The sequence below is a fragment of the Rhinoderma darwinii genome, chromosome 1, assembly GCF_050947455.1.
Source record: "Rhinoderma darwinii isolate aRhiDar2 chromosome 1, aRhiDar2.hap1, whole genome shotgun sequence".
Lineage (NCBI taxonomy): Eukaryota > Metazoa > Chordata > Amphibia > Anura > Rhinodermatidae > Rhinoderma > Rhinoderma darwinii.
The window spans coordinates 236,215,499-236,242,088 of NC_134687.1; the positions used below are offsets into that span (position 1 = coordinate 236,215,499).

The window sequence follows — 26,590 nt, forward strand, 5'->3', positions numbered from 1 at the left end:
TGTGTGTGTGTGAGTGAGACATTTGCTCAAATCTCATCCACTTTGCTGCTACTGTATTATGCTGCAGATTTTCTGTTGTGGAAAATCCAGTGTTTACGCTACGTGTACTATGCTCGAATGCCATAAAAAAAGTCTACACCTTGCTCCCAAAAACTGGAATAGGTACCCCAAAATGGTACCAATAAAACTACAGCTATCCCCCCCCCCCCAAAATAAGTAATCAAGCTGTTAAATCAATAGAAAAATAATTTTTTGGCTCAATGTGGCAACACTGTTTGGTGAAACATGAAGAAAAAATTTGTCGCAGTTCAGGTATGTTCACATGCAGTGGCTTCAGATGTAATTCGGGCGTATTATGCCTGAAAAAACGCCCCTAATACGCCTACAAACATCTGCCTATTGCTTTCAATGGGAATTACGATGGTCTATTCCCACGAGCCTTTATTTTACGCGTTGCTGTCAAAATACTGCGCGTAAAATGACTGCTCGTCAAAGTGCAGGACACTTCTTGGGATGTTTTTGGAGGCGGTTTTCATTGAAAAACTGCTCCAAAAAAACGGCTGTGAAAAACGGGAGTTAAAAAAAAAAAAAAAAGCTGAAAATCAGGAACTGTTGTCGCCTAAAAACAGCGCCATATTTTCAGACGTTTTTTTGCTCACTGCGTGTGAACATACCCGAATCGTACCAACCCATAAAGTGAATATAGTTTTCACCTCATGGTGAATGAAGTAAAAAAAAACAAAAACGACCATATTAAAAATTTTTTTTTTTGGGCTCATTTCACTCCACAATTTTTGGTTTTAGTATATGTATCTTAGATCAGCCAATTCCCCTTCCATTTTCACAAACTCCTCTTTGCCTGTAAGGCTATGTTCAAAGGGAGTTCTTTCCAGGCAGACATAGAAAAAAAATAAAAAAATACCACCAATACTGCTATTCTATGCATTTTAAATTTGTCGCTTAGAGTGCGGCGTAAACATGATACCTTTGTTCTGTGGGTGGTTACGATTATGATAATACCACATATGCATAGGCTTTTTTTTTTTTTTTACTACTTTTACTCACTCGATATGAAATTATTTGATTTTGCAAAGCCTCTTTCCAAGAGCCATAACTGGGGGTACGTGGGACTTATTGATTAACCTCCAGGATTGAGCCAGTTTTGTCCTTGAGGACTAAGCCATTTTTTTATTTTTTTTTTCCCCCCTTCAAAGCTGATGTCTTGCTTCATGTGGTAATAAGTTGAGAATGCTTTTACCTATACAAGGGATTTCTGGGATTTGTTTTACACATTCACCTATGACCGCACTGCTGGAGAGACATCCCATCTGATGGACAGGAAACAGGAGGCTATAAAAAGGGACACAACCCTCCACATACCCAGTCAGGTTTCCTATCCTCTGGATGGGATTGTCCTGTAGGAAAGTACTTCTCCATGGATTGCAGACCCCCTAGCAAGGTTCCTACTGTATTTCCCCAGGGGGTGCTCTGGACGGTAAGTCTCCTTTGGAGGGTGCAACCTTAAGCCTGGACTGGGAGAGGAGGGAGTACCTGTACCATCGCCTCCCTCCCTGGAGGTGGTTCAAGGTCCACAGGGTGAGTCCTTCCTCTGGCGGGAGAGCGCTCTCCTGTGGTCATACTCGGCTCCCTGGTGGGGCTGGACGATACCCAGCATTGGTGGCTTCTGGCGCACTCGGTGCAAAACTTCCGGTCGCCGCGAAGTGTCATCTCCCGGCAGGGTGACGCGTCGAACGCTCCAGGAGGCGCTGGTTAAAGCGACACTAACGGGGCGGAGGTGCTCTAGGTGTCAGAAGCAGAGGGCCTCCCAGCCAATCCATGGCATATTTAGGCCTGAACAACACGAAGCCTCAGCTCCAGCTTCTTCCTCCATTATGGATACGCCAGGAGAAGCATCAGGACACGCTGACCGCTCGGATGCCACCAAGTCCTCAAGTCAGGACTATGGGGTAAGATAAAGAAACCCTCTTCCTTACTAAATTCTGTCCCCCTTTTCTTGCATGTGTTTAGGCCAGGGATTGTCCTAGGACAAAAACCCACAAGGAATGTGCTATTTGTAAAAAGAAACTAGCATCCTCCTATAAGAAGAGACTGTCAAAAATGTTTAGACCACATTATCTCAGAAGAATATACAAACTTGGCCTCAAGTATTAAAGATATTGTGAGGGCAGAAATTAGGAACTCCCTAAAGTCCCTTAAAAGAAAGAATTTACCATCTACCATCAGTTTACTTCAAAGTTCTGGAGAGCCCTCTGTAAACTCCTGGATGTGAGATTGGACTTTTCTAAAGCTTATCACCCCCAGTCCAATGGGCAAGTTGAGAGGATCAACTAGCTCATGGAGAATTATCTCCGCCACTTCATCTCTTCACAGCACGATAACTGGGTACAGCTTCTTCCATGGGCCAAGTTCTCATACAACAACCACACGAGTGAGTCCACCTCTTCCACTCCATTTCACATTGTGTACAGTCAACATCCTAGAGTCCCTCTTCCAGTGTCGACCACATCTCAAGTACCCGCTGCGGACTCTGCATATGGGGACTTTTTGCAAATCTGACAACAGACCCGGTCCTCTATTTTACTGGCAGTCGATCGCATGAAGCGTAAAGCAGATACTAGGAGAAGAGAGCCGCCTCAGTATCTTCCGGGTACTAAAGTCTGTCTGTCCTCTCGGAACATTCGCTTGAAGGTGCCTTCATACAAGTTTGCTCCCAGGTTCCTTTCGAGATTCTGCAACAGATAAACACTGTCTCCTATAAGCTGCAGCTGCCTCCTACCCTCAGAATCCCCAACTCCTTTCATGTGTCCCTCCTGAAGCCAATGGTCCTGAACCGCTACAGCAAGACTTCTAGTTCCACAGTTGCTCCCAGCAGTTCTTCTGCTATATTCAAAGTCAGGTAGATCCTGGACTGCAAAAGGGTAGGAGGAAGGACTTTCTATTTTTGTGAACTGGAGAGGGTTTGATCCTGAAGAGAGGTCCTGGGAGCCAGAACAGAACCTCAGTGCCCCTGCGCTTATTAAAAAACTCCTCTCTCGCTCTGGCCCCAAGAAGAGGGGGGATACTGTAGCGTCCATGGCCACGGGTCGTCGGGTTTACTCACCTCCAGACGCCCGCAGCCATGGATCCGTGAGCGCTGGTCCCAATCTCCTTCCTAGGAGACGCCAGCACTCACTTCCGCTCCGTGTCCCGTAGGGTACGCGCGCCCGCTCGTGCCCAGCCTTATAGGGCCAGCGCGCGCACAAAGGAAATAGTTGTCGTCATCAACTGCCATGATTTCCTGGTCTATAAGAAGGCCCCAGGCCTTCTGATCCTTGCCTGAGCATTTAGTTTTCCCAGTCTGTCTTGCAAATGGTCCCTTAGCATTTCCCGTTCCAGTCGTTACACGTGCCTTGTTACCTGTATCCCGTGCTGTTCCTGTTCCTATTCATGTCGAGTCACGTCCTGTGTCATCCGCCACGTCTGGAGGAATCCGCCACGTTTGGCGTTACCTGCTGCGCCCTTCTCCAGCTGTACCAGAGCTGCGGCCACTGTCTGGACTATCCAGGTACCCTTGTGCGTGACATTGTATTGCTGGGGTTTCCTGTTGGGCCAGCTGCCTCCCCGCTACAGCAGTACGGCCTAGTGGGTTTACTAACCCACTACGTGACAGTGATGCCATCACACAATCTTTGGAGAGGAGATTTATGGTTGAAGGTATGCTCTCCATATGAACATTTTTTGTACGTCAGATAAGAGTTCAAATCCTTTAGACTTATTATGACCCTGTATTTCCCTTCTGGTTTCTTCACCAGGAAAAGAGAGGAATAAAAGCCCTGGCCTGTTCTGCACTTGAATTATAAAAAAAGAAAGGGGTTCTAAGTGACAGAATTTCTGCCTCTAATACTTTGTTTCTCTAAACCTTTTAGGGTCTTTGTGGGAAAGAATCTGTTTTGGGGAAGAGATCTGAATTCTAGGAAGCATCCTGTTTTTATAATTCCTAGGATCCACGGATTTGATGTTTTTTCCAAATTTTTGGAACACAGGGATAGAAGACCCCCCCACCATGGGCCTTCTGGTATCATTGTTGGTGGTCTCTGTTTTTGGGGTTGTTTTGAGGCCTGAAAAGGAAGCCCTTGTTTTTCTTAGGAAATTTTGAGGCCCTAGACTCCTGTCCCCTGGGTTAGGTCTTTTATTAAACCTCTTGGGACGAAAGGAATTCATTGGTTTTCCTTGTGTAGGGAACCCCTTCTTCCCATCAGACGCTTTTTCTAATAGGTCATCTAGCAGAGGCCAAAACAAATAAATCACCAGAGTAGGGAATAGCACATAGCTTTCCTTTTGACCCAGATGGCCCTTCTAGCGGAGATTGAGAGAGCCGCTGATCTGGCTGAGAGATGTACAGAATCTACTGAGGAATCGGTCAAAAAAAAACTGCTGCCTTAGATAACATTGGAAGGGAGGAGAGGATCTGATCCCTAGAAGCCTTCTCTCTAATGTGGAGCTTTATTTGCGCTAGCCATATCTTTAGAGACCTAGCCACACAAGTGGCTGCAATGCCTGGCTTAAAAGCCCCCGTAGAAGCTTCCTAGGTTCTCTTGAGGTAGTAATCGGCTTTCCTATCCATGGGATCGGATAAAGAGCCTAGATCCTCAAATGGAAGAGCATTCTTCCTCGATATTTTTGCCACTGGGGCCTCAAGTCTAGGGGTATTATCCCAGTCCTTGCAGACCTCTTCTTCAAAGGGATATTTCCTTTTAAGAAACTTGGGAATACCAACGTTCCTATCCGGATTTTTCCATTCCCTTTTAATGAGGCTTAATACATTCTTATGAATGGGAAAGAGCCTAGAAAACAGAGAACCTAAGCGTTCAAACATTAGGTACTGTCATCGATATTTATAGTTGCTCTCACGGTTTTAAAGGAGCTGGCCTACGTCTTCTGCCAAGAACGGAGTGCCCTGGAAGCCGCCAACACTGGGCATGCGTACCAGCCCCACCAGGGAACAGAGTATGCCCTGGGAGAAGCGCTCTACCACTAGAGGAAGGTCTCACCTCGTGGGACCTAAAACCACCTCCAGGGAGGGAAGCGATGAACCGGGAGAGGAGGGAGTAACCAAACACAGACTCAAGGTTGCTCCCTCCAGGAGACTTATACCTTCCAGAACACCACTAGGGAGAAAAGGTAATAACCTTGCTAGTGGGTCAGCAACCCATGGAGGAGTTCTTTTTTTTTTTCCCTTAACAGGACAATCCCATCCGGACGACAGGAAACCTGACTGGGTGTGTGGGGAGGGGTTTCCTTTTTTATATCCTCAGGCTTCCCATCCAGCAAATGGGATGTCTCACCAGGGGTGCGGTCATAGGTGAAAGGGTAAAAGAATGTACAAAATGACACTAAATGGAAAAAAAACCAGTACAAAAAAAATTACAATTACCGCTGTAGTATTTTGCAAAACACTGGCGTCTTTACATGAGTAAAAGGTGTACAGGTGGCCTTAAGCAAACTGGCCCATGTCCTATTAGGCTGGATTCACATATTCAGTAATTGATACTGTTTTTTGGAGCTTTTTTTTTTAGGCAAAACCAGGGCTGGAGCCAAAAAGCCAGTAAAAACTATAAAAGGAAAGACTAAGGCTAAATTCACACGACTGAGTGCAAACTCTGACGTGAAAAACGGCTGCTACTTTGGCTACAACATAGGTCGCACGGCCAAAGATCGCTGCGCACTGCCTGAGGAGAAACGGCGGCTTGGGACCCACGTTCTAATGTTCAGTAAGGGTCACATCATTGGGGACCCTAGCGATGAGACATTTATCTGTCCTGTGGACCTATCATGTCAATCCCTCCCCTTTTCTTATAAAGTCTATCCATTTTACTTTTCCTTCCTTTTGAATAAACTCAAATTTGTCTATATAAAAAGACAAAAACAAAAAAAAAAACCTGCATTAAAAGATGCAGCAAATATTGTATAAAACCTAAGGGATGGCCTTCTTCTGAATCATTCAAGAGTAAACTAGGATTCCTTTTGTTTTCACATCCCCCTCCCTTTCTCTGGATGAACTTTTCACCATAACTATGTGCAGGTAAATCAGACATCCCACATCATGCAATATTTATACGTAGGTTACTTGGTGGGCTCTTCCATGAGGTGCTTTAGATGTTCCACTCTGCCTGGGACATTGAAAGAACACAGTGTTACTTTCGCCAACTAACAAAATAGTGGCTTTGACATCAGAGATAGCTTCCTTTTTACCTCGCATAGCTGTTTTGTTAGTGAGGGAAAGAAAATTACCAATGACAAGTGTCATCTCTATGTCAACGGTAAAGCACAGGGACAGCTAAAGATGAGGAACTCAACCAAACAATTCCATGAGGTGGACACATTAAAAGACAAGCAAGTATTAATTTGGAATTCAATATATTTTTTAAATATATTTTTCCATTTTAAAATATGACAAGTGGACTACAGCAAATGGAATTGAAGAGTATTCCAGAGAAGTTGATATTGGCATCATGTCAATGTGGACATAAAATGTAAATAAAATTGTATTCACATTACTTGTATACTGCCATAGAAAAAAAAACAAAAAAAACGCAGTCACAAATACAAAAAGTACTCAAACTATTGCTCATCTAAAGTCTCTTTCCAGAGAATATGATTTTTCCGATTATGGTTTCCAAAGTTTTAGAAGGCCATCTTCACTGTAGGTACCAATCAGATTCTGATGAGGATGATGAGCGATTCCAATGACATCTTTCTCATGTACCTAGACAAGTAAAAAAGGATTTTACGCTCATAAAAATTATCAGCAAATACCAAAATATATTTGAGTGGGTTTTATTTTTCACAAACCGTAAAAAACAAAAAAAGACATGGAAGAACTTGTATTGACAAGCTGGCAGTAAGGCTCTGTGCACATCACGATTTTGCAATACATTTAACGTATACGCTGGGGAAAGCTCCCGATGTTTACATTAAAATACCGGCTTTTTTTTTTCTTTTTTTTTTAAAATACCTGATGGAGGCCAAGAGGACAATTTTTTTGGCCTCAGTTGGGCTAATTAAGCCCTATGGACACGTTTAGCGTATACGTTAGGAGCTTTCCTGACAATCACGCTAAACGTATTGCAAAATAGTGTTGTGCACAGAGCCTAAATACATCTGACTGACCCCTTGATTGTCATCCATTCATATTTTAACATCAGGTACTATATTTAGAAGTTTTAAACTGATGTGGCTTCATATTTCAGCATACAACTTTGTTAGTGCTGCACTCAGTTTCTGCCAGAAGGGTAAAAAGACTGTTCAAGTGGTACATAGAGAACCCAGGTAGTTGTTCGTGTTAAATCAGCAGCACCTTTGGGAACTTAGGCTGGGCGATATGGTTTTATTCTCGATTTTCATGTTTTTTTTTTTTAAACTAAAAAAGTATGTCAAGAGAAAATTCAATCAAAGGGGTTGTTTCGGTTGAGGGCTGGTTTTTATACTGATGACCAATCCACAGGGTAGGTCATCAGTATATGATCGGTGGGGCCCGACAACCGGACCCCACACCAATCAGCTGTACCGTTTTGCCTTCGGGCACTGGAAGCTATGCAGGGCTCGTGCCGGAAGCAGATGGCTGCGTACACTGTATAGCGGCAGTGCTAGGCTACTGGAGATCTGCTCCTATGCACTTAAATAGAAGCAGAGCTGCAGTATGGCTGATACAGTGGGCGGAGCCATCTGTTTACGGCTCCAACCCTTCATCGCTTCCAGCGCCTAGAGGCAACCGGAACAGCTGATCGTGTTGTGTCCGGATGTCGGACCCTCACCAATCATATACAGAGGACCTATCCTGTGGCTAGGTAATCCGTATATTAAAAATAACAACAACACAGCCCACATCCTGGACAACCCCCTTAAGTATTTTCTTAATATATTTGTTTTACCTGGGCACCTAGTTAGGAGCCAAATAAACAAATAATAATAATCTTGTAAAGGACAACACAGCTATGCCGCTAGGTCGCTCTTCCTACTAAACTAGCGGCGGTCACAAATGACGATATTGTGCTGCTACATTACTGGTGCTTTAGTCTCACTGTGCTGCTATAGTACTGTTGGTAACCGCTGTGATGCTTTTATTATTAGTGCTATAATAAGTACCAGTAATACGGTTTATGAGGACTTTTCCGTGTGTGTTGTTGGGACACCATCGTTGCTTTTTTTGGGGGAAACTACACACACACACAGTTAAATGTAGTGGGGGGCTGGACATAAACACAAAAATAGTAATATAAAAAAAAAAAAAAAGAAACAAGTTTAAAAAAAAAATATATAAAAATTCAAAACCACCCCCCTTTCCGTAGATCAAATATAAAAATAAAACATAAAACAAACATTAGGTATCCCCACGTTCAAAAATGCCCGAATTCTAAAAATATTTTTCCAATACGGTGAAGTAGCGGGAGAAAAAGGTCAAAATGGCAGAATCACAGAAACGGCAGACATTCCCCAAAATGGTATTAATAAAAACGACATCTTTCCACGTACAAAAAATACGCCTTACACAGAAGTTATGGGGGTCACAATATGGCGATGCAATTTTTTTTTGGTTTCTTTCAAACATTTACATGGTTTTAAAAAGGTACTAAAACAAAACTACAGGGTGGGCCATTTCTATGGATACACCTAAATAAAATGGGAATGGTTGGTGATATTAACTTCCTGTTTGTGGCACATTAGTATATGGGAGGGGGGAAACTTTTCAAGATGGGTGTTGACCATGTCGGCCATTTTGAAGTCGGCCATTTTGTATCCAACTTTAGTTTTTTCAATGGGAAGAGGGTCATGTGACACATCAAACTTATCGAGAATTTCACAAGAAAAACAATGGTGTGCTTGGTTTTAACATTACTTTATTCTTTCATGAGTTATTTACAAGTTTCTGCCCACTTATAAAATGTGTTCAAAGTGCTGCCCATTGTGTTGGATTGTCAATGCAACCCTCTTCTCCCACTCTTCACACACTGATAGCAACACCGCAGAAGAAATGCCTCCCGATCTGACCCCCTTAGACTTTTATCTTTGGGGTCATCTGAAGGCAATTGTCTATGCTGTGAAGATACGAGATGTGCAGCAACTGAAACTACGGATACTGGAAGCCTGTGCTAGCATTTCTTCTGCGGTGTTAAAACCAAGCACACCATTGTTTTTCTTGTGAAATTCTCGATAAGTTTGATGTGTCACATGACTCTCTTCCCATTGAAAAAACTAAAGTTGGATACAAAATGGCCGACTTCAAAATGGCCACCATGGTCAATACCCAGCTTGAAAAGATTCCCCCCTCCCATATACTAATGTGCCACAAACAGGAAGTTAATATCACCAACCATTCCCCTTTTATTTAGGTGTATCCTTATAAATGGCCTACCCTGTATATAAATTTGGTATCACCGTGATCGCACTGACCCGCAGAATAAAGAGTGAAACCCATAAGAAAATGGTGGAACTGCTGTTTTTTTTCCAATTCCACCCCATTCTGATTTTTTTTACAGCTTGCCAGTACATCCCACAACATTAAATATTGCCATTAGAAACTATTATTGGTCCCATAAAAATTAAGCCTTCACATGACAAAGGAAAATAAAAATAAAAATAATAAAAAATAAATAACTTTTTGAAGGCAGGGAGGAAAAAACAAAAAGAATAAAAACGAAATAAGTCTGGTCCTGAAAGGGTTAAAGCAGAAGTAAAGTACGTAAAAGATAGAAGAAATACTTACAGATTTGATACTTAAAAATGAGATAAAAGCCTCGAACAGAGGTTTCCGGCTTCTCTTTTTTTACTCAACATAACATGGAGGACTGCAGGGAATTTCACATTTTCCACAGACCTCTTGCAGCAAATTTCCAGACAGTGCCTGGTGATAGATTAGCATAATAGTGGCACAGAATGTAAAATTCCCTGCAATTTGTTAAAGGAATGCTCTTACTGGTTAAAAGAAGAGAATCTGATAAGAAAAAAAAAAGGTAGAAGAAAATCTCATGTTTATATCAATGCCAGACATGTATAAATAAAGGAAGCCTTGGAAGGATTTACAGAACCCATAATTAACCGTAAAGGCATTGCCTTGAAACAATCTAGACTTACAGTTAGAGTTCTCTCCAGTTTGCCCGTGACTGTGCTAAAACAGTAAAGCACAAAATCCTCTCCAACACAGTAGATCCACTCCCCTCTGGGCGATAATGTGCAGCACACAAAGTCACCACCTTCTCTCTTACCAGAGCTGAAGCTTCTTACAATCTGAAAGGCATTACGTTTACAAGTCAATACTAAGATACATCACATTCATATAAACTGTTAACCCGTTAGTGACCGGCCCATCGTGTTTCTACGTCAGTCACTAACGGGCCTTATTCCGATGCCATAGACTTTTTACGTCGCGGCATCGGAATAAGTAAACAGAGCAGGGAACTGTCAAATCTCCCTGCTCTCAGCTGCCAGAGGCAGCTGAGGGCTGGGAGCGTCCCTGCTCTGCCGGGTGAGATCGATATTCGTATCGATCTCACCCGTTTAACCCCTCAGACGCGGTGCTAAATAGCGAGCACCGCATCTGAGTGGTTTTGGAGAGAGGGTGGGAGCTCCCTCTCTCTCCCACCGACACCCGGCGATACGATCGCCGAGTGTCTGTCTCTCCCATGGCAGCCGGGGGCCTAATAAAGGCCCCCAGGTCTGCCTGTAATGAATGCCTGCTAGGTCATGCCGGAGGCATGACCTAGCAGATGCCTGTCCGTCTTAAACGGACAGGCATAATACACTGCAATACAGAAGTATTGCAGTGTATTATAAATGCGATCGGATTATCGCATAGTGAAGTCCCCTAATGGGACTAGTAAAAAAGTTTCATAAAGTTAAAAAACAAAATGTGAAAAAAAAAAATGAAAAACCCACTTTTTCCCCTTACAAACTGCTTTACTATTAAAAAACCAAAATAAAGTTAAAAAGTTACACATATTTGGTATTGCCGCGTCCGTAACGACCCAGACTATAAATCTATTACATTACTTAACCCGCACGGTGAACATCGTAAAAAATGAAATAAAAAACGACGGAAAAATTGCTGTTTTCTGTGAATCCTGACTTAAAAGCCCTCATACAACCGCATCGGCGAAAAAATAAAAACGTTACGGCTCTTCAAATATGGAGACACAAAAACAAATCATTTTGAAAAAAAATGCGTTTTTACTGTGTAAAAGTAGTAAAACATACAAAAACGATACAAATTTGGTACCGTTGCAATCGTAACAACCCGCTGAATAAACTTATTGTGTTATTTATACCACACGGTAAACGGCGTAGATTTAGGGCGCAAAAAAAGAGTGGAGAAATTTCAGATTTTTTTCTATCTCCCCCAAAATAAGTTAATAAAAGTTAATCAATAAATAATATGTACCTCAAAATGGTGCTATTAAAAAATACAACTTGTCCCGCAAAAAACAAGACATTATACAGCTATGTCGACGCAAAAATAAAAAAAAGTTATAGCTCTTGGAATGCGACGATGGAAAAATGTAAAAAATAGCCTTGTCATTAAGGTCTAAAATAGGCTGGTCATTAAGGGGTTAAACATGAAAACGGTCACATTATAACAAACGCATTACAATGTATGACAACGTAGATAAAATAGCGCACTCTTCAAAAAACTTAGATCAGTGTTTGCCAACCGGGATTCCATGGCGATCAGGCTGTGATGGCTACTGCGGAAACAGCTCACCGCGGATTTAGAGGAGGAGGAGAAAAAGGCATTCTGCCCAGTCTTATGTCTAGTCTCCTAAACAGTGATACAGATCGATGCAATGACATCATTAAAGGATCCTGATCAGCATTCAGGAAGCGAGATGGGGCTAAACGCAGAAAGCCTTCGCTTCTTCCGAAATTTCCAAGGAGTGGCTTCAGCGGAGCAATGGCATAGACCAGTGATTTCCAGCTGCTGAGGAGCTCCAAGTAAGCGAGCATACTGGGTGTTGTAGCAGTGCACAGAACAGAGCAGTAATGCAATTCCCAAGCACTATGTACCAGTACACCCCCATCCCCACTAAGCCCAGATCAGTCATTGTGGGCTTTAAGTAATTAAAATGGGGGCACCCTGACTCTGAACAGAACTCCTAATAAATGAGCACAGACTTCAATGCCTCCTCAGCGCCCATTTGCCATTTATTAAATTTGTTGTGCCTATTACAGAAAAGCAATAAAGGGCAATGAATAGCAAATGGGCCTACAGTTGGCACTGAAAAGACAGGCTGTAAAGGGCAATGAATGGCAAATGGGCACTAAAGAGACGTTGAATTCTGTGCCCATTTGCAATTTTTTGCCACTTTAGTGTCATTCCATTCAGTGCCCTCTTTCTGCCCAATTGACATTTATTGGCTTCTTCAGTGCACTTTTGTGATAGAAGGGTGCAAAAGGGGCAACAAATGTCTAATGGGCAGCAAGTGGGCACTAAAGGGATAATTAACCCATGAAGCGCAGTAATTTTCTCCTACTTTTCTGCACAAAAAAAGAAAGGGTGGAAAACGTCCGTAAGCCGACGACGCCTACAAAAAATACGTAATGAATTGGTAATGGTCCCCGAGTTCAGAATTTTTTCATGGATTCCCCAATGGTAAAAAAAAAAAGGTTGGGAATCAGTGGCTTAGATAGTAGTTGTGGGTGTTTGTTGCTGAAACTCTACCTAAAAAGCACCTCCCCAATGATCAAAGTAAAATTCAGGAAAGCTCCAATGTTCCAGCACTTTGTCGCGCCTTACCTGTCCTTGCATGTTCATAATAACGACTGTATTTGATCGGTTACACACAACAAAGTGCTCTGGATTCTTTGGCAATAGGATTACACTGTTTACAGTGATGTCTGTTCCAGCAGTGCTGCCAAGGGACTTAAATGTGTTGGCGCATTCCGTGGTCTTCACATTCCAAACCTTGATTAACAAAATAGACAAGCGGTGGGGAAAATTTAAAAAAAACAAAAAAAAACGAGCGATATAGAAAATATGTTATAGCATTAGGTAAAAAAGGTTGAGTGGACCACATTGACATTCATAGTCTATTAATAATCCACAAGTGGCTAACATACATAACGTTATATTTTTTTTCTGTGAATTTAATAAACATAATGGTATACATACATATCCAATTAATCCCACTAGTTTTGATCTCTTTAGCTTAGAGGCTCTGTCACCAGATTTTGCAACCCCTATCTCCTATTGCAGCAGATCGGCGCTACAATGTAGATAACAGTAACGTTTTGTTTTTTTTTTAAAAACGAGCATTTTTGGCCAAGTTATGACCATTTTTATATTTATGCAAATGAGGCTTTCTAAAGTACAACTGGGCGTGTTTAAAGTTATGTACAAGTGGGCGTGTATTGTGTATGTACATCTGGGTGTATTTACTTCTTTTACTAGCTGGGCGTTGTGAATGGAAGTGTATGATGCTGACGAATCAGCATCATCCACTTCTCTTCGTTACCACCCAGCTTCTGGCAGTGCACAGACACAGCGTGTTCTCGAGAGATCACGCTGTGTGTCTGCACTGCCAGAAGCTGGGTGGTAACGAAGAGAAGTGGATGATGCTGATTCGTCAGCATCATACACTTCCATTCACAACGCCCAGCTAGTAAAACAAGTAAAAACGCCCAGATGTACACACACAATACACGCCCACTTGGACATAACTTTAAACACGCCCAGTTGTACATAAGAAAGGCTCATTTGCATAACTATAAAAATGCTCATAACTTGGCCAAAAATGCTCGTTATAAAAAAAAAAAATTACTCTTATCTACATTGCAGCACCGATCTGCTGCAATAGGAGATAGGGGTTGCAAAATCTGGTGACAGAGCCTCTTTAAATAACAAAAATCCCAAGATAAACGTCCATTTGTTTATTACTATACCTTCACCGTGCCATCAGAAGAAGCACTTAAAATGTAATGACCATCCTGTGAAAAAGTGGCTTCATTCACAAACGAGGAATGTCCTCGGAATTCTTTTAGGGTTTTACCAGATTTCAATCCATGGACTCTGAAAAGAACGTTTAAATGAGGATTTGATCTCTGCCATTTTGAATAACTGGATTGACAGCTTAGGTACTGTTGCATAGTTTTAATGGTGATATGTTTTTAAAGTGTACCTCTATTTTTGGAAAACGAAAAAACAAAAATCAAAGTAAATAAATTCAAACTGGAGAACTCAAAATAATATAGTGAAGTAGAAACCCCCCAATAAGAACAATGTTCTCCATCTCTACAGTAGAAGTATAGACGGTCTGTCAGAACAGGGTACCAGGCATATAAAGTGTAGAGCTTCTATCCCTGGTTCTCAATTCACTGAACACAACTGAAATGGACACAGATATGTGATGAATTCATCATATACGATACTTTACCCACAGCATGCCTAATCTCTTTAGGTTTTGTGGCGTTTTCCCACACAGACGTTAAAGGGGTATTCCAGCCTCCGGCATTGTTCACCTATTCACTGAAAAATGCTAGATCGGTGGGGGCCCGACCGATGCGACCAGAATCGGGTACCCTGGTCCCACCAGATGAAAGACGGTGGCTAGAAAGACTTTGAATGGAGCGGAGGTCGGTCATGCACGGTGCAGCTCCATTCAAAATGAAAGGATCTGACAAACAAGCGAGAGCCAGGACCCCTGCCAATCAAGTATTTTTCAACTATCCAGTAGATAAGTAATAAATGCTGGAATACTAAATACTCCCTTAATGGGTCTGGTAGAAATTGGTAATAAAGCAATAGTTCTCCAGTGCAAAGCATTCAATAGATAATCACTTTGGCTCCTTGCTGTTAATTTTCCTTGGACGTGCTTTGTTGTTATTCAGGTTGTCAAACAATATATGCATCACCTTAGAATAGTGTTATTGTCGTTTGAAAGCTGAAAGACAATAGCCTACCTGATAGTCTGGTCAAATGAAGCACTGAGGATCTGACTGCTGTCTTTTGAGAAACTAAGGCATGTCACACCTTTACTGTGAGCACGTTCAAACCTCCTCAAACACTGTCCGCTCTGAATTTTCCACACCTGAGGGGAAAATAAAAACTTAAAATCTTCACAAACAATAAGTGTGCATAGTACAATGTGGGGAAAAAATGAACTCGCCTAGTTAAAATAATACCTTAATTTTACCATCTTGTGCTCCTGTCGCTAACATTTCAGTATCCCTACTAAAGCACATACACAATACAGCATCATCCATCATCATGAAATTGTCTTGTGCTTGGTACTTCAAGTCCTAAATAAAATAAAAGACAACACATCAGAAGACTGTAAGAGTTACACAATCAGCTTATGCCCTTCTTAAAGCCTAAATGCAAATTTTCATCAGAGTCTTAAGGCCCTTTAACATGAGCCAATGATCGGGCAAATGAGCATTCATATGAATGCTTGTTCCCGATAATTTCCCTGTGTAATCAGGGCAACGAGCGGACGATGAACGAGCAAACACTCATTCATCGGCTTGATCGTTTAGTTTATGCAGTACAAAATATTGTCGTTGTCGGCAGCACATCTCCCTGTGTAAACGCATAATGGAAACGCATGGGGACGAACTATCTTAGTAATTATTTCGTTCCCATACTTTACTCATCATAGTGCCGTGTGAAAGGAGCAAACTCTGTAATTCCCATTGAAATCAATGTGCAGATGTTTGTAGCCGTCCTGCTTCCGATCTTTTTGCCTTTTTCGGGGCGTTTACGGCTGAAAATAGCATGTGTGAACATACCCTGAAAGGCCATAATCTTTCTTGCTGAACTCACTTGCAGTTTGCCCCTCCCTTAGGGCTTGGCCCCACACAACGGAATTGCTGCAGAAAATTTTTGCAGCCTTTCCGTTGAAAAACGCAGACATTCCACTGCGGCAAAAAACACACCAATTCCTGTGTTTACGGCAGAAAATGGTGCGTATTTTGTGGCATTTTTCACAATGTTAGGAGATTGGGACATAAAAACGCAGCAATTCTGACAACTTTAGCAGTAATTGACATGCGACAGTCTGAAAATCACGCAACACAGGTCAATTTCTGCTCTTCATTTTTACACATGTGGATGAGATTTGTTAAATCTCATCCACTATGCTGCTACTGTAATCTGCTGCATTTTTTCCGTCCGAAATTCAAAGCCAGGATATAAAACTGCTCCCCGAATACTTCACCTAGCTTTATAATTATTATTTTAAAAAAATTGTACGATTCTAGGCTTTAATGTACGATCAAGATCTAAGCTATAGACCTTATATTCTAGCCACGGCAAGCTTTTTAAGTCAATGTTAACCCTTAGGGTATGTTCACACGTCTTAACAAAATTAGTCTGAAATTACGGAGCTGTTTTCAGGCGAAAACAGCTCCTGAATTTCAGACGTTTTTGCTAGTGCATGTGTTTTTCGCGGCGTCCATTACGGATGTAATTGGAGCTGTTTTTCAATGGTCAATGAAAAACGGCTCAAATTACGTCCCAAGAAGTGACATGCACTTCTTTGAGACAGGCGTCTTTTTACACGCCGTCTTTTGACGACGCGTAAAAATACACCTCGTCTGAACAGAACATCGTAAGACCCATTGCAAGCAATGGGCCGATGTTTGCAGAAGTATTGGAGCCGTCTTTCAAGGCATAAAACGCCAGAATTGCGTCTGAAAATAGGCCGTGTGAACATACCCTCAGGCCTCATGCACACTTCCGTTGGCCATCGTCCGGCCGTTAGTGACGGATCCATGTAACACGGACCGCACACAGATAGCTTCCGTGTGCAGTCCGGTGTATCACAGATCAAATCAATGCAAAGACCTGTCCTTATTTTTTACAGAACAGACATATGGTTCCGTTAAAACCGCGGAAGTGTGCATGGCCCCATTGAAAGTAACGTGTCAGGATGCTATCAGTTAAAAAAACGGATAGCACCATGAAGAATAAAAACTGAAGTGGGCATGAGGCCTTAATGTGAATTGACAGCACCTGTTACAAAAGCGGATATTCGAGTGCAGACATATCTAAAGCTCGGAGGCACTTTTCATACTAGTATTTTAAAGGGATCACCTATTCTATTTCAATCTATATTATTGTAAAAGACTTGAGAAAGATGTGAACAGAGCACAGAGCCTAAGGCTTGTTTCTTCATTTTTGATGAAACACAAATTTCGAGGATATACATGGTACTCGCCTTTCTTATTTTTCCTGTTGTGAAGTTCCACACCTCAATAAATCCATCCACTGACCCAGTCACCAAATACTGGCCATCAGGTGAAAAGCGGGCACACTCTACATGTGATTTTTGACCAAACTGTAAATAAAAAAAATAAAAACGTTAAAATAACCAATTTATTATAAATTTGACTTAAAGTATGTAATACAGGACTACATATTCCTTTCATTAACAAAAGCTGCAGCCCATTTATTACTTGGTATAGGTGGAAAACATAAATAAAAATCACTTAATATTGAAGCCATATAGTAGCGATATGGAGACATATAGAGGCAGAACATGCTGCAGTTGCAACACAAGAATGGCGGAAGGAACCCAGTGGTCTCCACCGATCTGTAGCGGGAATAGGACATAGAAATCTGAACTACAACGAAGATTTATAACGAAAAAACAAAACAATCACTTCATAGGAGGTAAAATCCCTCCATAAAGGCAAAACATGAAAAGGGCCATGCAATAATACATGGATTGCTTTACCTTTATGTGCCTGCTCAGCTGTGTAGGGAACTTTTCTTCTTCCACATCTTTCACAGCTGCTTTACCACGGAACAAATCGATGGTCATTCCTGGAGGTAAGAGTCCCTGATGTTGCTGCCATTTTAAAGCCTGGAAACCAAATAATTTGTGGGGGGAAAAAAAAAACAACTTATTTTTCTGTTTACATGCCTGCATTATTAGTTACGTCTAACACTGTAGGATTTGCATGCAGTAAAAAGTGGTAGAGGCCATTTGTTTGGAGCAGTGGTGACCATCATATGACCGGCAGCTCTATTACAAAGACTGAAGATATATTTACAATAAGGCTTCACCCAGATGGAGACCACCAAATCACCCTACAGTAACAGTGCATTTACCTATATACACAACCGTTCAAAAGTTTAGTCACTTAGAGATTTCCTTATTTTTTAAAGAAAAGCAGTTTTTTTCAATGAAGATAACATTAAATTAATCAGAAATACACTCTATACATTGTTAATGTGCTAAATGACTATTCTAGCTGCAAACGTCTGGTTATTAATGCAAAATCTACATAGGTGTATAGAGGCCCATTTCCAGCAACCATCACTCCAGTGTTCTAATGGTACATTGTGTTTGCTAACTGTGTTAGAAGGCTAATGGATGATTAGAAAACACTCGAAAACCCTTGTGCAATTATGTTAGCACCGCTGTAAACAGTTTTGCTGTTTAGAGGAGCTATAAAACTGACCTTCCTTTGAGCTAGTTGAGAATCTGGAGCAATACATTTGTGCGTTCGGATTAAACTCTCAAAATGGCTAGAAAAAGAGAGCTTTCATGTGAAACTCGACAGTCTATTCTTGTTCTTAGAAATGAAGGCTATTCCATGCGAGAAATTGCCAAGAAACTGAAGATTTCCTACAACAGTGTGTACTACTCCCTTCAGAGGACAGCACAAACAGGCTCTAACCAGAGTAGAAAGAGAAGTGGGAGGCCCCGCTGCACAACTGAGCAACAAGACAAGTACATTAGAGTCTCTAGTTTGAGAAATAGACGGCTCACAGGTCCTCAACTGGCAGCTTCATTAAATAGTACCCGCAAAACGCCAGTGTCAACGTCTACAGTGAAGAGGCGACTCTGGGATGCTGGCCTTCAGGGCAGAGTGGCAAAGAAAAAGCCATATCTGAGACTGGCTAATAAAAGGAAAAGATTAATATGGGCAAAAGCACACAGACATTGGACAGAGGAAGATTGGAAAAAGTGTTATGGACAGACGAATCGAAGTTTGAGGTGTTTGGATCACACAGAAGAACATTTGTGAGACGCAGAACAACTGAAAAGATGCTGGAAGAGTGCCTGACGCCATCTGTCAAGCATGGTGGAGGTAATGTGATGGTCTGGGGTTGCTGTGATGGTAAAGTGGGAGATTTGTACAAGGTAAAAGGGATTTTGAATAAGGAAGGCTATCACTCCATTATGCAACGCCATACCCTGTGGACAGCTCTTGATTGGAGCCAATTTCATCCTACAACAGGACAATGACCCAAAGCACACCTCCAAATTATGCAAGAACTATTTAGGGAAGAAGCAGGCCGCTGGTATTCTATCTGTAATGGAGTGGCCAGCGCAGTCACCTGATCTCAACCCCATAGAGCTGTTGTGGGAGCAGCTTGACCGTATGGTACGCAAGAAGTGCCCATCAAGCCAATCCAACTTGTGGGAGGGGCTTCTGGAAGCATGGGGTGAAATTTCTCCCGATTACCTCAGCAAATTAACAGCTAGAATGCCAAAGGTCTGCAATGCTGTAATTGCTGCAAATGGAGCATTCTTTGACGAAAGCAAAGTTTGAAGGAAAAAATTATTATTTCAAATAAAAATCATTATTTCTAACTTTGTCAATGTCTTGACTATATTTTCTAGTCATTTTGCAACTCATTTGATAAATACAAGTGTGAGTTTTCATGGAAAAAACAAAATTGTCTGGGTGACCCCAAACTTTTGAACGGTAGTGTGCATAAAATATTTTATTGCAATTAGTTCAGGTGCTCTTTTACAGGTCCCAAATTTAAAAATCACATGTTAATACAGACGACTGCTCCCTGAAGTGTTACAGGTTTCACTCTTACTTGACGTCTTAATAGTTGGTTACAACTTTTTAATACTGAAAATTGATCAACAGATCTCAATCCCCCTCAGGATCTGGGAACAGAATTACAAGGTTCTAAACAGAATTCAGAAACACTACTTATAATCTGGTGACAGAGCCTCTTTAAGTGCCCTATCTCCTACATAATGTGATCGGCGCTGTAATGTAGATAAGTGGTTTTTATTTTGAAAAACTATTATTTTTGAGCAAGTTCTGCACAATTTTAGATTTATGCTAATTAGTTTCTTAATAGACAACTGGGCGTGTTTTTACTTTTGACCAAGTGGGTGTTGTACAGAGGAGTGTATGACGCTGACCAATCAGTGACCAATCAGCCTCATACACTTCTCTTTGTTCCAGCCCAGCTTCTTTCACTGCACAATCACACTGTGCTGTGGATCATGCTGGGCTGGAACAATGAGAAAGTCTATGACGCTGATTGGTCACTGATTGATCAGCCTCATATACTCCTCTGTACAACACCCAGTTGGTAAAAAGTAAAAACACGCGTCACTAAGAAAGTCATTAGCATAAATCTAAAATTGCTCATAACTTGCTCAAAAATGATATTTTGTCAAAATAAAAACCACGGTTATCTACATTGCAGCGCCGATCAGATTAGGTAGGAGATAGGGCACTTATAATCTGGTGATAGAGCCTCTTTAAACTTGCTAAACAACCATGGCGATTCGGCAATAGGTGTTGGTTACCCCGAAAGACAGCACCTGAACAAATTACAACAACAATTATACGTATATAGGTAAATGCACTGTTAGCGTAGGGTCATTTGGTGGATTCCACCTGGTGAAGCCTTATTGTAAATATAGCTTTAGTGTTTGCAAAACCCACCCACACAGCGCTCACCCAAGCACTTCTTCCGCTTTGTTTTAGCAATCGGTGGGGGTGTCAAGGCTCAAAACTTCCGACATGTCAAAAGTTTTTTTTTTAAAAAGAAGTTTAGCTACCCTTAAATTAAAACTTTTTTCTCTTTCTAAAGAGGTTATCCGGATGTAAATTTTTTTTTTTTTTATGGGCTTGAAATAAAAAAAAAAAAAAGTCTAATACTTACCCATCATTGCCCCCAGCGATCGAGCACAAACACGCCGGTGGTTCTTTACATGCACATAGCATGTAACGGCTGCAGCCAATCTCTGAGCTCACTGGTGACTAATCGTATTTCTGGGATAATACCAGAAATACAACATATAGCCGCTGAGCGCTCCGACTGCAGCGGTCACATGCTACGTGCATGTAAACAACCACCGGGAGTGCCGCTGGACCGTCAGCGCTGGTGCATCGTGGGCAAGTTTCTTTGTTCTTTTTTAAATTTATTTTATTTCCATCCTATAATAAAATAAATTCACATCCCGGGTAACCCGTATAAAGATAAAACTTCAATGTGTCCTGTATACCTAGAAGCTGTATCCTGCCGTCAATGCAGATTCCATCAGGTCAACTGAACCGATGGCTCTAGTGAGAGCTGGTCTTGCGTGTCTCGGACACACTTAATCCAGCGAATAACCATGACATCTGAGTTCATGAACTTAGATGTGATCGATATATATCATGTGTGACCCGTTGTCCTTGTGAATATGAAGTGTGTGTGGCACTGACCGATCACGCTGCTATATGACAAAATACATCAACATCATTAACATCTAAATGGAGTGAGAAATTGCATCTAATTAACAATATTTTCTTACCTGCCCCAGCAAAGCCATGAGACGAGATGGAGGCACCACACTTACTTCACCAGCAAGAGCTTGGGCTATCGCTGCTCTCCTTTTCTCTTTGCTGCTGCCATCTGGATACGCCTGTAGGCATCATAATAGTTTAATATTATAAAATGATTAAGATAAAAACAATTATTTTTGCACCAAATGCACATTTTCTTTTTTGTTTAATTCTTTATGTGCTAATTTGATGTGGTCTTCAAATTGTGTTAGGGAATGGCGAGTCCCAAACACATTATCTTAAGGGGGTTTTACACTGGGCGATTAACGGGCAGACTAGCTTTCATAGAACGCTCGTGGCCGATAATTGCCCTGTGTAAACAAGGCAGCGATCAGCAGATGAACGAACAAACACTTGTTCATCTGCTGATCGTATCGTTTTAAAAAGGTAAAATATTATCGTTGTCGGCAGCACATGTGTAAACAGGGAGACGCGCTGCCAACATGATGATAATGGATGGGGACGAGTGATCGAAGTAACGACCGCTCGTCCCCATCCATAGCAGCTCCTTGTGACAGGAGCAATAGAGCGCCGATCAACGATGTCTCGTTAATCATTGCTCGCTGCACCGGCCACTTATTGGCAGTGTAAAAGGGCCTTAAAATTTAAAGTGACTTCTTAGGTAATCCAAGTAAAGAGGAAATAGTGTACTTAGGATGCCGATCAATGAGAAGTAACTAAACAACGGCTATTTTGAAGCTTTGTTTTGGTTTTTTAACACAAACCACAGCTTATACAAAAATGCTCTGAAGAGTACCAGAGATGGCTTACACAGTGCACAAAGGAATTTTCTGATTATGCAATTATCTGGTCAATTAACCATTCCTTATGCTCAATATAAAGTAAGCACTGATTTTTATAGTAGACAAGAGTATACAACATACCTCACGTGGGTCAAAATAAGATCTAGCCAAGAGGTTTTCAAGATGTATGTATCTTTCAGGCTGGGTCTGCTTTAACATGATCATGGGGTCAGTCTGTCTGAGAAGAGATCTGGCAGCTCCCAGCTCACGAAGCTCAATCAACTCCAGAACAACCTTCAATGTGCAAAAATAAAGTGTAGAAGCAGAAGTTACACAAATATACAGCACGTAAAGTGTTAGTATTAGAAGACACTGCCTTAAACATTGCAAACTAAGACCGGGTTCACACGTTGCGTAGACACTGCAGACTATCCGCAACTGATTTTATTGTGGAAAATCCGCAACGTATTACAGTAGCAGCAAAGTGGATGCGATTTGAAAAAAATCTCATCCACATGCTGCGTAAAACAAACCGCCAAAAAAAGTTAATAAATTGACCTGTGGCGCCGTTTTTTAATCCGCAGCATGTCAGTTTATGTTGCAGAGTCGCTGCTTTTCTGTTGCAGGTAAAAACTGCAACAAATAGCAGTTGTTGCGATTTTTGCAGCAGAAAAGACGCGAGTTCGGCGCAAAAATCTTAACTCCAAAACAAACATCTTACTTACCCAGAAGTTTCAGCTCCTGCATCCAGCCCGACCTCGACGGATTAAATTTCAGCCCATGTGACTGCTGCAGCCAATCACAGCGGTCAGATGGGATGAAACGTCATCCCAGGAGGCCACGCTGCAGGACGTCAGAGGGAAGCGTCGCCACAGCTACGTATAGGTAATATATTTAAAATAATTTCTAACCCTATTTTACACAGTGGACAATCCGGCCAAAAAAATGCACCACAATTTCGTGCGGTTTTTCGGACGCAATTCCCTGTGGGGACCAGGGCCGATACGCTGTGTGCTTCTACGCAGCGTAGCCGCACTGTGTGAACATACCCTTAAAGTAACTCTCCAGGCTCCCTTAGCTTAATGTACATGTGGCAATCACCGGATAGTTCAGTTATCCATACTTTATAATCATTCTGCTCTTGCGGTGATAGAAATAATCTCTCCATGCCGTGACTTCCTGGTGAGCTTGTGATGGACTTTTTTTTTAAATTATATATAGCAACCAACCTTAAGTGCTAACAAGCAAGCACTATGGAAAATAAATAGCGGGTACACCATCTATAGGAACTGACCTGAATATACTGTTTGAGACATGCCCTACAATTATTAATCATTATTCTCTTCTGATCTAAAAATAATCACAAGGTTTAGTAATGTTTTATTATCTCCTGTAAAAAATAAAAAGTTGAGGCAGCAATTCCATCACATACAAACAAAATATCTATTTACCTGTTCATAGAGGTCAATAAGAGTCTTGTCTGGCAGTTTTAGCGACTGGATAGCCTGCAACACTGTATCCCAATGGCCACTGTTAATGTCTGCCACAAAGCTCTCTATACTGTCCACTGTATTTAAAGACACAGTAGTCTCCTCTTGTAGCGTTGCCAATGTACGGTGCAAACTGTTTTCTTTCAGATATTGCATAATAAGACGTATGACACTAAGAAAAAAAGATATCAGTACATGAAGCAAACACAGTAACATTCCCAATAAATCAGAAAAACTAGTGTCAAAATACAGTGAGATATTAGATATTAATAAAATGGACAGAAAAATGCTGTAAAGAGAAACCACAGATAAAAGGATGTTTTCATGGCTGACTGGAGATCCAATGACCAGAATATTAAAGAGGCTCTGTCACCAGATTATAAGTGCCCTATCTCCTACATAATCTGATCGGCGCTGGAATGTAGAGAACAGTGATTTTTATTTTTAAAACTATCAATTTTGAGCAAGTTCTGCACAATTATAGATTTCTGCTAATGAGTTTCTTAATAGACAACTGGGCGTGTTTTTACTTTTTTTTTTACCAACCAGGCGTTGTACAGAGGAGTGTATGACGGTGACCAATCAGCGTCATACACTTCTCTCCATTCATTTTTAGCAGTACTCGAAACACAGCGTGATCTTGCGATATCATGCTGTGCAGTCACATACTCCCATATTAACTTTACTGAAGTGTCTTGAGAGTGAATAGACATTGCCTCCAGCCAGGACGCAATGTCTATTCACACTCCCGACACCTCGGTAAAGTTTCTTGGGGACTTACTCACACGGCATAGCGTGATCTCGCGAGATCACGCTGTGCTGTCATTCACAGAAACTTTAATGAAGTGTCGGGAGTGTGAATAGACATCACGTCCTGGCTGGAGGTGATGTCTATTCACTCTCAAGACACTTCGGTAAAGTTAATGTGTGAGTATGAGACTACACAGCGAGATCACTCTGTGTTGCGAGTACTGTTAAAAATGAATGGAGAGAAGTGTATGCTGCTGATTGGTCAGCATCATACCCTTCTCTTTACAACGCCCAATTGGTCAAAAAGTAAAAACACACCCAGTTGTCTATTAAGAAAGTACTTAGCATAAATCTAAAATTGTTCATAACTTGCTCAAAATTTACAGTTTTTCAAAATAAAAACCACTGCTGTTATCTACATTACAGCGCCGATCACATTATGTAGCAGATAGGCCATTTATAATCTGGTGACAGAGCCTCTTTAAAGAGGCTCTGTCACCAGATTTTGCAACCCCTATCTCCTATTGCAGCAGATCGGCGCTGCAATGTAGATTACAGTAACGTTTTTATTTTTAAAAAACGAGCATTTTTGGCCAAGTTATGACCATTTTTGTATTTATGCAAATGAGGCTTGCAAAAGTCCAAGTGGGTGTGTTTAAAGTAAAAGTCCAAGTGGGCGTGTATTATGTGCGTACATCGGGGCGTTTTTACTAGCTGGGCGTTCTGACGAGAAGTATCATCCACTTCTCTTCAGAACGCCCAGCTTCTGGCAGATCACGCTGTGACGTCACTTCCCCAGGTCCTGCATCGTGTCAGACGAGCGAGGACACATCGGCACCAGAGGCTACAGATGATTCTGCAGCAGCATCAGCAGGTAAGTAGCTACATCGACTTACCTGCCAACGCTGATGCTGCTGCAGAATCAACTGAAGCCTCTGATGCCGATGTGTCCTCGCTCGTCTGACACGATGCAGGACCTGGGGAAGTGATGTCACAGCGTGATCTGCCAGAAGCTGGGCGTTCTGAAGAGAAGTGGATGATACTTCTCGTGAGAACGCCCAGCTAGTAAAAACGCCCCGATGTACGCACATAATACACGCCCACTTGGACTTTTGCAAGCCTCATTTGCATAAATACAAAAATGGTCATAACTTGGCCAAAAATGCTCGTTTTTAAAAAATAAAAACGTTACTGTAATCTACATTGCAGCGCCGATCTGCTGCAATAGCAGATAGGGGTTGCAAAATCTGGTGACAGAGCCTCTTAAAGGCACAGCCATGCACCTCGTGATTGAGAAGTAAACCTGCGTCAGAGATCCGTTCCGACATTCCATCAGAACGGAGCCCTGACTGACACAAACCATAGGTTTCCGTTTCTATCACCATTGATTTCAATGGTGACGGATCCGGTGCCAATGTTTTCCGTAGTTTTGACGGAATAAAAACCGACTACGGCATAGCACAGAGACCACCATAGAGAATCCTGGTCATGCCTTGCACTAGGCAGAAGGCCACTTTGGCAGTGTTTTGCATCAGTATTTGGAGGGCAAAACCAGGACCCTACACAGAGAAAAGTATAGTGGCAATATCAACAGAAATACTGTTGTCAGCGCTGCTGCGAACGGTCACGATAGTTTGCAAATGGCGGCTGGAATAATTCAATCATAGTGCCAGCGTTGTATGTTATGCGGGGTTCTCGAGTATTGAGACAATTATCTCTGATGCGGTGGGCAATAGTCTATGGCAGAAGCCACATATGTCCACGCACGGTACCGCAACCTGAGGGGAGGCACTACGTGTTAGCGCGCCCGCAGCAGCTTCTCTAAAGAGGCGGACTATCGTCTCAATATCGCACTTACTCGGACGACTCAATCTCGATAGACATCTTGGACGCGTTCCCGGTGCACTCGACAAATCTTACAGTCCTTTCAACAGCGCCACAGGCCCGGACTCACAACAATGTCGTCACATCCGGAGAGACGTTTTCGGCATTGTGCTGTACATCACTTCCGGTCCCTTCCTG

General features: G+C 41.9%; 1 protein-coding gene across 1 annotated transcript; it reads right to left on the reverse strand.

Annotated features, from left to right (window-relative positions):
• Nucleotides 1-6,400: 6,400 nt before the first annotated feature.
• SMU1 (SMU1 DNA replication regulator and spliceosomal factor) lies at nucleotides 6,401-26,566 on the reverse strand. Its single transcript, XM_075862872.1, has 12 exons — nucleotides 26,427-26,566; nucleotides 23,780-23,990; nucleotides 22,470-22,622; nucleotides 21,555-21,665; nucleotides 17,727-17,855; nucleotides 17,208-17,327; nucleotides 15,172-15,288; nucleotides 14,950-15,077; nucleotides 13,933-14,059; nucleotides 12,788-12,955; nucleotides 10,132-10,284; nucleotides 6,401-6,766 (listed from the first exon to the last, which is right to left on the reverse strand). Exons 1-12 carry the CDS (start codon nucleotides 26,450-26,452, stop codon nucleotides 6,668-6,670), a joined length of 1,542 nt encoding a protein of 513 aa, XP_075718987.1. The 5' UTR covers nucleotides 26,453-26,566; the 3' UTR covers nucleotides 6,401-6,667.
• Nucleotides 26,567-26,590: the final 24 nt, after the last annotated feature.